The sequence below is a fragment of the Apteryx rowi genome, unplaced genomic scaffold (assembly GCF_003343035.1).
Source record: "Apteryx rowi isolate R43461 unplaced genomic scaffold, aptRow1 scaffold_577, whole genome shotgun sequence".
NCBI lineage: Eukaryota > Metazoa > Chordata > Aves > Apterygiformes > Apterygidae > Apteryx > Apteryx rowi.
The window spans coordinates 36,472-47,841 of NW_020450846.1; the positions used below are offsets into that span (position 1 = coordinate 36,472).

The 11,370-nt window shown below is 46.2% G+C and overlaps 1 protein-coding gene across 2 annotated transcripts in view; it reads right to left on the reverse strand.

Annotated features, from left to right (window-relative positions):
- Positions 1–1,055: 1,055 nt before the first annotated feature.
- The window catches only part of SDHB (succinate dehydrogenase complex iron sulfur subunit B), a 10,855-nt gene continuing 540 nt past the window's right edge, over positions 1,056–11,370 (reverse strand). Inside the window, exons 2-8 of one of the 2 annotated variants that reach the window (XM_026082421.1) lie at positions 10,160–10,305; positions 8,687–8,772; positions 6,337–6,473; positions 5,917–6,033; positions 3,515–3,616; positions 3,201–3,323; positions 1,056–1,280 (exon numbers count right to left, since the gene is read on the reverse strand). In XM_026082421.1, coding sequence (XP_025938206.1) covers positions 1,203–1,280; positions 3,201–3,323; positions 3,515–3,616; positions 5,917–6,033; positions 6,337–6,473; positions 8,687–8,772; positions 10,160–10,305 — 789 coding nt within the window. In that variant the 3' untranslated portion in view covers positions 1,056–1,202. Of the gene's footprint in view, positions 1,281–3,200; positions 3,359–3,514; positions 3,617–5,916; positions 6,034–6,336; positions 6,474–8,686; positions 8,773–10,159; positions 10,306–11,370 lie in introns of those variants that run through there. The other variant, XM_026082422.1, reaches the window with a different exon arrangement.

Genomic DNA, 11,370 nt, shown 5'->3' on the forward strand with positions numbered 1-11,370 from the left:
TTCTTTGGAGACGCCTTGGGTGTGTACTTTGCTCCCCTCTGAAGCAGATGTCCGTGCCTTAATTAACAGCCAGGTTATCGGAACAGCCACATGGAGAAAGATTTCGATCAGCTCAGCCCTCGGAGCAATAGCCAAACTAGCAGGAGGTGAATGTCTCCAGTTCCTCCTCATCCCCCCGCCCTTTCCATCGCCTCTGTAGTTCAGCAACCGAATTACAGCACATATAAACAAATGATGCAAAACCCGGAGTTGGGCATCAGGTTCAAAAACACGGGGCTAAGGGGAACGGCGTGCTTGGAGAGCAAAGCGAACTGCAGTGCATTTCTCCCAAGTCAAGGTTCAGGGCTGAGGTCTCCACATCGGGGTGAATCCAACACAGAGAGGGTTTTTTTCCCCCTAACGGGCACAGCCCTAAGACTGCAAACAGCCGCTTGGAGCAACATCCTGGAGTGAACGGCCCTCACGGCATTGCAAGCTGGACAAATCCGGAGCTTAAAACCACTTGCGCTACAGCGGAGGAAAGAGAAAGCTTCAGCATTGCATTTCACAGTCTGGATTCATCTTACCTACTGCAGGACTTGAAAAATAAGCTTCTCAGCAGGGAAGCATCAAAATCCCTCTTCCCAGGGGGAATTCCCACTGCAACTGCACTGCAGTAGGGATCCCCAGCAGGGATGCAAGGACCTTACCAGTGGCGGCTGCTGGTCCCAGCAGTGTTTTGCCACGTGCCTGCACCCTCAGAGCACCAGGGCCTTGCTTTGCTCCCTGGCAAGCACCCAGGCTAGAAGAGATTTCAGAGCAGGGCGACATTCCTCCCATACCTCCTTTCCTAACCAGTTCCATCATTTTCTTCTTGCTAATCACCTCAGTGCCTTTTGCTTTACAGGCCTCTCTGCACACCTGTATTCCCTTTAACTGGCTTGTTAACCCTGGGTTTTAGCACACCCAAAACTACAAGCCAGAGGTGTTTGGGATTCTAGCTGCAAGTTTACCCCATCGCCCAAGAGTCAAAGAGAGACATTAGTTCAATATTGTTAATGAAGTAGCAACTCTGATTTGTTCTTTACAGTATTTATTGTACATGCAAACCCATGGAAAGAAACAAACAAACTCCCCCTTGGAACCTTCTTTTCCTAAATCAGATATGAATTCCTTCCAGGTAAAGCACATTTGTGTGTTCCTCTTCCACTCAGGGAACAGCATTACGCAGTGGCCGCCTTCTCTTTGTACGTTGCCATCATTTTCTTGATTTCAGCAATCGCTTTGCCAGGGTTCAAACCCTAAAAGAGAGGGCTCCAGTTAGTTCCTCTGGAAATCAGCATGTCAGAGTGTCCTCTCCCTTGCCTCTCAGCACACACAGCAAGCTCACAGAGATGCCAGTCCTCGTTAAAAACAGCTGGCAAAGTAAGTGCTCAGCACCCACTTTCAGAAGTTGGAGTCCAGCCTAATATTGGGCTTCCCTTGCAATGCTGGCGGGTACAGCTCTGAACAACAGCCTGCTGCAGGCAGGATGGGCATCGTGGTATGCAGAGACACCTCGGATAAGGCGCGCAGATGCAGATTCACCGTCCTCCAGCCTCAATTCACAAGGAAAGAGCGAGCCAGACTGGGGTTAGAGTCACACCGCGCCAGCGGGGAGCGGGCGCAGCTTGGACATCAAGCCTTGGAGTGACAGCACACAAATGCTTGAACTCCTTGTCCGGGGCAATACCCGCACAGAGAGGACCCTCTTGCAAACCTTACTGCCTCCACCCGGAGACTGAAGCAGAAGCACTCCCCACTGTTTTAAGACAAATGCCCATTCGACTGTGCAGGACTGGTTTTAATCAGCAACCCAAGGATCAAAGAAAAGAACTAGTGGTCAAGCGATAGGAACTCTAATAAAGTTCAAGCAGGACTGAACTCGATACTTTTAGGTGTATTTGGAGATGACCTCTGCAGGCAGGAAAGTGCCTCACAAAAGCTTCACAGCAACAGCACAAGAGCTTGTGTTATATTTCAGACTAGGGGGGAAAAAAAAGCTGTATGTTCAAGGACACTAGGGAAGCGTCCAAGCACGCTAAGTCACAGTGTAAAAATGCTCCTCACGCACAAACCACCTAGCTTTCCAAAAAAGGTTTTTATATTATTGCAGGCGTCAGTCACATTGCAAAAGCCCTTAATCAATCCTGCAGCACTGCTCCCAAACCAAACACGCCTAATCTCAAAATGAGAGGGGGAATCACAAGCGCCCCGTGACGGCGTCGCCACGATTACCGCAGCAGCGCCGCGGGACAGAGCGCGAACAGGAAATCGCCCTGTCGCACAGCTCCCCAGGCAGTCTTTCAAAGCTGAGCAAGACAACAGTCAGGATTAGAGCACGAGCCTGGAAACATGTTATTATCCGTAAGCGTGTCTCCTACTCGAGAACCCAAGCCTTGGTGTGCTATTTCACTGTATTATGGGCATTCATACGTAGAGCCAGGAGCTAAGTCTTCACATTGAATCTTCACCTTTAGCTGAGCTATGGATCAGATCATGAACTAGCTCCCTACGCAAGAAGGGAGTTCTCTCTAGTCAGTGAATCATTTTTTAATACGCAAAATAGGCATGCAATGTTTCTGACAAACACCTGCATTCCCAGGTCTCAAGCATCTCATTCTTCCTATGTCTGTGATCTGCTGAATCAAACATTTCCTTTGTATTATTTTCATAGCTCAAGAAGAATATTACTCTGTCACCTGGTGCGACCAAAGTCTGGCTAGAAACTAGAATAGCTGGCAGGAAAATGCAGCTTGATTATTTGTCCCGCAACTGGAACAAGGTCATTGCGAGATGAGAAATAGGCAGCTTTGATTTGGAAAAGCTTGCACAGTTCTCACTAGAAATCCCAGGGAGAACCAACCATCAGGACAGGCCCTTTTGGCAGGATCTTAGCACGTAACAGGTACCCCCCAAAGTGCTGAAAGCTTGCTACAGTCTTCTGCATCACCCAAGTTGCCCAATACATCACAGATTGTTGTTACTGCTGAGGTTTAAGGTAGAACTTCTTTGAGGTTAAGCATATTACCTATAATGCAAACATCATCGATTGCATTCACGCAGGACTGACTTCTCCATACCACATCTGTCAGCATCCCTCTTTTGAAAGAGCTTTCAGTCAGGGTGCTTCCAAACATGCCGGTAACCCCAGGAGGGAAACACACAGGAAGGACACATACCTTAGGGCAAGTCCTTGTGCAGTTCATGATAGTGTGACAACGGTAGAGAGAAAACGGGTCCTGAAGCTGTGCCAGGCGTTCCTCTGTGTAGTCATCTCTGGAGTCAATCATCCAGCGGTAGGCCTGAAAGTCAGTGTCATTTGACACACCACATCCTCCTTCAAGGTGTTGTAATCAAAATGATATACAAAAAGCAACACCTAATTTAGGACTTCTGGCCCAGGATCAGGACTAGGTAATGCTGTCCCACGTGTGCTTGCACATACGTGCACCGCTTTTGGAGGTTCCACATGACAAAGGGGATCCATCCTTACCTGCATCAGTACCGCAGGGCCCAAGTACTTGTCCCCGTTCCACCAGTAACTGGGACAGCTGGTGCTGCAGCAGGCACACAGAATGCACTCGTAGAGTCCGTCCTGCAAAAGGCAGGAGACCACAGTCAAGCCACGCCGCAAATCGATGAGGAAAGCTTTTAAAAAGGGGATTTACACAAGCACATGCTTCCCTCACCACCTTCACTTCTACTGTCTCGACACAACAGAGCAGCTCTGAAAACCTTATGCTGAAGAACCATTTCTGGTGTTTGCAGAAAGCAATTCTTGTAAGTGGATCTTTTGAAACAAGACACACGATCCATTCTTGACACACTCCATTCTTGACCCATATACTAACTAGGCTCTTTAGAATGGCAGGGAGAAAGGCAGACACTGAAGAAAAACATGAGGACTGCTCCTTTTTCCTGCCTTGCTTGTTTCCAGCTTGTCTCAATATGCTCACAAGGAAAGGAACCTGCCTGTAACTGATTAACAATTCAAGGCAGTGTTACAGAAGAGAAGACAGACCAAAGTCTGCCAAAAAGCCTAGGGAGGAAGTAAAGAACTTGCAGTTTATCATGTGTTGTGAGGGGATCCCCGAGCACGTACAGACAGGCAACGGTGCGAGTCTTTAGCCCCTTTTGTGGAGATGAAGGCCACTGAAGAAAAGAAATGTATGCCTACACGAAAGTTATGCTGGGCAAAAGACAGTTAAACTTCAAAAAGCAGAGGTCTCCCAAGTCTGCTTTCCTGACCAGCCTTCAAGTTAAATAGAGTCCAGTCTGGCTTAAGCTATATTCCCGAGCTTTGCTTTTCGGGACAACAGTCTCACTGAGTTTAGTTTAAAAAGATACATGCCAGAACTTCTCCAAGCTTGTACCAAGCCCACTGCGTTAGAGTGGCTGCTTCAATACACTTTGGAAGACTTACAAAAGGACTGTTAAGCTGGAATTACCTTCTTGCTCTAAACTTGTCTTATTTCTAATTGTAACACCTTGAATTATTGAGAATTTAAAGAAAAAGGCGGGAGTTTTTCAATTGACTTATATCCAACAGTTTCTCATGCACACAGGCTGTTCTGAAAGCAAAAGAAACTTCAGAAAAAAAAATGTCAGAAAAATTCATGCATAGCACTCACAGCTAATTTTAAGTTCACTTGTTTTTGCTTAATTAAAAAAAAAAAAAAGATTTCAAGGATACTGCTTCACAAAAATCATCTGAAGGGAGCCCTTGTAGAGTTTACCCATCCCATCAGATAACATTATGAAGGGGTGCAGGAGAACTGTCTTTTGCCCTTGGATAGAAATTCTTTCCAACTGTAAAATCCCAGGGCTGTTAAGACGTCGCCGCACTAGTCACACGGTGCGGTTGACATCTTGGGCACGTGACAAGTCTATTCATCAGATGTCAACTTCACAGCAAATACTGTAATGGAAAACTTTTGAAGATCGCTGCAAAGAATCAGGCTGTCAGCTTACATGTTTTCAATAAATCTCCTTCAACCAACCTTCCTCTTTGCTGTTCGTATGCAGCCCTCTTACACCTTTTACCGAAACCTAGTCTGCCTGCCCACTTTGAGCCGAGTCAGTGACAGCACCACAGCAGTGACTGCAGCAGAGCCCAGGCCTAGCTCTGAATCCTGATGCGATTGAAGGATCCACCAAGACAGGTCAGAGGCAAAAAAGAGAAATCCTTGATTTAATGATACTTACTGTGGCAGCAAAGGAAATCCAGACGAGAACTTACTAGCAATATAAACTTTTTAAAACCTGCCCATCTCCCAGCTGTTCAAATGGTTCCGACGCTCTTCAGCTTTCTGAAGCAGCTTTGATCCGCCAACACCGAAACCCCCAAAAGCTTACTCCCCCCAAAACAACGCAGACGGACATCCAAAGACCTGCACCAACAGCAAGATTAAAGCATCTTGCTTGCGTCTTTACCTCCAAAAGAGTTTAGCTTTTGCCATTAGTTTTAGGGCTGTAAAAGCCAGCAAGTAGGGACAGGATAGCATTGCTAACCATGCTTCTGCTAGACAAGATAAGCATAGTGCTGAGCTTGACAACCTTTATCCCGGTATAAACCACAGTGCCTTATCTCCACTGGAATAATTACAAGACTCTACCCTTCACAATGTTTTTACAGACAAATGCAGTTTTGCAGTGCAAACCGTGGAAATGAGGTCAGAGTCTCCACCACAGCTGTGTTCTGCATTTCATTAGCAAATGTTACCCCTAGCAATGCAGACACGCCAAGATATCGCGTTTCAGGGAGCAGATTCCACCCACATCAGGTTTTACACCAGACAGCTCTGTCATTAGATGAACTAATACAGCTACTGCACATTAGCATTTAACCAAGGTCTTATCTGGAAGGGATTTCAATGGTAGAAAAGAAGCAATAACCAGTTTCTGACGGTCTTCTATGGACTGCAGGTACTGCGCCTTGCCCTGTTTCGACTCATCCTTCTTCTTCAGGTAAGGCTCAATGGATTTATACTGTGCATAGAAGTTACTCAGGTCCTAAGATTCAAAAGGCAAAAAGGTCACATGCATCACACTGATCTATCATCTGCTGTCACTCAAACAGCAAATGTTACCTTGTACATCAATCCGCCACATTCCTCCAAATGCAAATAGATTTAACTGCTGCTTCGGAGCTCAGACCCACCCATTCCAGAAAGTGTCGATAGGATTAAGATGCCAATTGTGGAATATCGCTTTTGTCACCATCCTTCACATCATTCCTTTCCGATTCAACCCAAACCCCTTGTTATTTGGAACGGCGTGACCCTCGGTCACAAACTGACACTGGCAGATACTCACTGGAACAAGATCCTTCACCACATACATGTGGGGGAGAGGGTAGATTTTAGTGATCTTGCTGAGATCAGTGTCAATTCTTTTGGTGCAGGCCAGTGTGTTTCCTCCAGCAATGTTCATAGCACAAGAACCACAGATGCCTGAGGGGAGGGAGAAAGAAAGAAAGAAAAATGAGAAAGAGTAAAACATTGGATGTATACCTTCTTATTCTACTTGGGAATAGATCCTCTTTGCCCCAAACTAGCCCCTAGGCTGTCTTCCATTTTGCTGTCTTCAAGAACCTCTGTACGTGACAGGGAAAACGCCTGAAGTTGCCACTGGGCTAAATGCATTGCTATTTAAACAAAGAAAGCGACTTCCATGTTCTTTCTTTGAGGTCTAAACGCATCGTGAATGCCAAACTTGCTTCTGCAGTGGAAGACAAGTGGCTCAGACAGCTCATTGCTTTCACATCGTATGTCAGTTTAGGCGCTACTTAAAGCGGCGGGGGGAAGAGCACAGGTCGTTGTGGAAAAATCTCATCAAGTATGTTTGTGACGCATTCAGCTTTGTTCCACGTTTGAAACGCAAAGCTGCACAGCTCTGAAACAGCTAACACTGAGATTACAGCATGGGAACCAGACGCATCCCTCAGCAGCTCTACAATTGCGGTCAAAAGTGTCCCTAAAGGGTGGGAACATAAAATGAGGTTCCTAAGACAGAAACTTCTTCCTGTGCCTTCCGCAGCAGGAGATTGTTCTGCCATAAACTGAATTCATTAGTCTCCAAACATGAGAGGATAGAGATTCACAGAACAAACAGCGCATATACAGCATAACAAATGGATTAAGTGACACTGCTAATGACCTCCCAGTAATACAGGGATCAGATACAGCCAAAGAAAGTGCAAGGTAACATTCTAGCTTTTACAGGAAAAAAACATCACCGAATTGTCACAGACGATACTCAGGTGAAGAGCTCGGGTATCCAAATCAGACCAACATGTATGACAGGCATTACATTAGAAAGAAAACAAATGTTGAAGGGATGTAACCCTAATTTCAGAGGATTTAACAAATACTGGTTGATACAAGTCAGACAGAAATGCTGTTGCTCCTCACAGTGGTGAGTTAGTCCTCCTCTGTTCCCAAAGTGTTGCCTAGGCATCTCTTCTCCTAACTGTCAGATAAAGAGACCGGCACCTCCGCAAGGTTATTCCTCCCACCTGAGAAACTGTTCCAAGCATTTTCCAGGCAACTAGAGGGGGAACCAGGACAACTGAAGTTTGCAGAGATGAGCCCATAAATAAGCAATAGGAACACGTGTTCGGATTTTTTCCTACGTGGCAGAAAAAGCCAAGACTGGACTGGATCAGCTTGAAAAACTGACTTCTGTTTCTCAGAGAAAACTATTCAGGGCAATTATTTCTTCTGCTCAGGAACAATGTTTTCTATCTAAATATCAGACACGGGGAAAAAAAAAAAAAAAACCACACTGTATAAAGTGCTTCCGCATGCTATGCAGATTCTCCAGGAAACAGCCGTGTTTTAAAGAGTGTTTTTCATTTAGTTCTAGGAAAAGATATTCTTATGCATCAGACAATTGCACCTAAATTTCTAGTACTTAAAAACACACCAAGTTAGATCAAAAACTCATTCCATAAAAGCATCCTTCTGTCTTGCATTTTCACAACAATTATTTCAAGGTCAGCACACCAACATTTCCCATGAATTATGGCTTGTTACAGGGAAAAAAATCACCTGGACGGGAAAGTCTGGATGTGGTTAATCAAACTGGTTGATTTGTACCTGTCCGAGAACCGGCCAGGAGGTCTGCAGTTTAAGACCACCTTACGGCCTTTTCCTCATCAACCATTTTTCTTGGCTGAAGGGCCAGAAAAGATTCCTGAAGCTATTCCCAGGAGTCATAATCTTCCAACTGCATCCATAGTTATTTCAGCAGAGGTACTATACGAAGCAGCCCATACAACTCATTCCCATTCACCGCCTTTTCCCCCTCCTCAGAATTTTGCTGTTAAAGCTTCTCTTGCTGGCTTTCCCTACAGAGCCTCTCACTTGAGGGCAGCAAGGTGAACAACATTAGGATGGAAACAGGAACCACCAGAGCTCTTTAAGCCCACCACTTATAGGTCATCAGCGGTATGTGAATTTGACCTGTGAATATGAGCTCTTGCTTCACTACTTGATTCATTGAGGTATTTCATACACAACATCTGGAAGAGAAGAGTGTACATTGGGGTCTGTCCCCAAGCTTTCCACTAGCTACATGCACACCATCAGCTTTAGCTTTTATTGGGCAACAAATGCCCTTCGAGAACAGTTTTCAGTTTAGCAGATTGAAAAATCCTTCTTACCTTCCCTACACGATCTGCGGAAGGTCAGAGTGGAGTCCATCTCATTTTTTATCTTGATCAGAGCGTCAAGCACCATAGGCCCACATCTATAACAGGGAACAAAGTCAGCGAACCTTCCTAATTCCCCTCTGCCCCAATGCTGTCTCTCTGGCACCCCACTAAGAAGAACCCGTAAGGACTTTCATCTTAACTCCAGTTAACAACACGTTTTTTTGCTAATCCCAGACAACAAGACAGATATCGCTTGATCAGCGGTGTAACGCATTAGCCTCAGCACACCAGCTCACCCCAGGGTCAGGGTGGGAGAGAAGCAATTTCTTTTGCTGATGCCCTGAAGATCTGGCTCAGCTGTAGAGGGTTCTGACACCAGAACCAAAAACTCTCACCAAGTGCCTTGCTACCAGTCCTCTCCTTTTAAGTCAGGTTTTGACAAGTCTGCCTGTCCTCATTAATCACAGCAGAGGCAGCAACGCACACAAAAACAAACAATCTTAGACAACTTAAATAATCTTATATATGGCAGACAAGGCAACACCCAGAAATTATTAACCAGTGCAAGTCACAAAGCAGCAAAGTTTGAGCTCTCCATCACATGCTTCTTAAGAAGAGGGGCGTATGCTGCGTATCTGAAGATCTCAGAATGGGCTTGAGGTGAATTCCTCTGGCAAGAGCACAGCAGTAACTGGAGCTCAAAGAAATCAAGGCATGTGTGTTCATGCGAAGGTTTCTACACTGCACAAAAGACTGCGGCCTTCTGCAGAACTGTGGAAAAGCCAGAGCTTTCCCGGTGACTGCTACACCAAAGCGTGCAAGAAGTTACTGCAAGTTTAATATGGCCCGCAAACTATGAAAGTGATTTATTATTAAGCAAACTATGAGAAGAGTTTTTAAAGCCTCTATCTTATCTCCCAGATCTGGGACTGTGAGCTACACTTAAACCATGGTTCTCTTTTGGAACATACCCCCAAATTCACCATATAAATAGAGCATATTAAAACCATGAACATGTTTCAGTCTTCAGCATGAGTCAGGGACATGGGTAAAGCCTCAAAGAAGTCACAAAATGAAGTTACCGTTTTGTTGTGTTGAGAGACAGCTACTACAACATTTGCTGGCATGATACAGTTTTGTCATGCTTAGGACCTATATAACCAACAGGTAGGTGATGGGAAATAACCCCACACAGTTGTAGCAAGATTTCCTTTGCCTGGAAGCAACATTTGGTCTCACCAACACCGCGGACAACAAGCTGCTCTGTAACATGACCGAAGCACCACTTCATGGCCACTCTAACAGGGCTTTAACAATCACTGAAGGCCAATAAAAGCATCGACACCTTCAGCTGTTTGCTCAAATGCTTCTTAACCACCTTCCCTTATATCGCCTGTCAGATAACTGGCGTGTACAAACAGTCCCGACAAATCTGCCTGCCAGGCAAGCCAAAGAACCTTCTCCCTAAACAGATATACTCACTTATTCAAATCCACTTCGTAAGTCTGCATGCGGGGCTTGTCCCCAGGCTTATCAGGATCCCATCTGTAAATGGCAAATTTCTTGATACGCGGTGCCGCCTGCGAAGCTGGAGCGGCTGCAGCTGCCGTCTGAGCTCCCCGACATATCTGCATTTAAACAAAAGCAATACGGCCTTCAGGTCCCTTCAGGCATCTTTCAGTTGGGAAAGAAAATAACTAGAGGCCACGCGCTTCGGGGCAAGAACTGCAGGATCCATCACCGACTTTGCATTTGAGCTTCTGCAAATCCAGAATCATCCCCACCCTGATGAAAAGAAAATGACTCTAGGGAACATTACCCCTACCTACAGCTATGTGAAGCTATCAACACTCCTATGAAGAAATAAATTACTGCAAAGCAAGATGTCGCAAACATAAATACAACTTCATCTCCATCAGAGCAAAAGGACCTTTAGTACCCACTTCCTTTACATACTCTTGTGCATTGCAATAATTGACATAGCTCAGTAACAAGAATCACTCCCAACTCGCAGGATTGGTGAAAGGACTTGTACAGCTTTCTGAAAACCCTTCCAAACCAAACATCACATTTCAAACAAGGATTTCACAAAAGCTGCTGCACAGTTCTGACTTGGCTCCCGGACCCAAGAGGGGCCTCCTCGCCGCAGGGGCCCAGGCTCCGAGGAGCACACCAGGCATCCTCATCAAGCCGCTGGGGCCACAGGAGCTGCGGCACGCACAACCACCTCTGACCCGGGACTCCCTCTTCCCCCAAGAAATGGGGAAGACAATCCTACAACTAAAGGGCAGTCCATAGATGCTGCTGCAAAGCCTGCTCCTTTTTCCGCAGCCCTGAAGCCTCTCCCAGCCCCATGTCAGTCCTCAGAGGCTCCCAGCCATGTCGCTGCACCGCTCCAGGCCAACAAGCAACCCCTCTCAGCATTTCCCAGCAGCTCCTTCCTCCTCTAAACCACCTGCCCCATCCCAGCTTCCCCCTAAACACCCCCACGGACCACCTCCCTCCCCCTCCTATCTCCCAGTCTCTTCCCAGTCCGCTTCACAACTTCTCCTGCACTCTCCAGCCACCCTTCAACCCCCAAATGCCTCTACTCCCCCCCCCCACCAGATCACTTCTTATTCCTTCTTGCCCCCCCCAAGACTCTCCACAGACATCTTCACATTCCCTCTGGCTCTTCAGGCCCTTCCATTCCC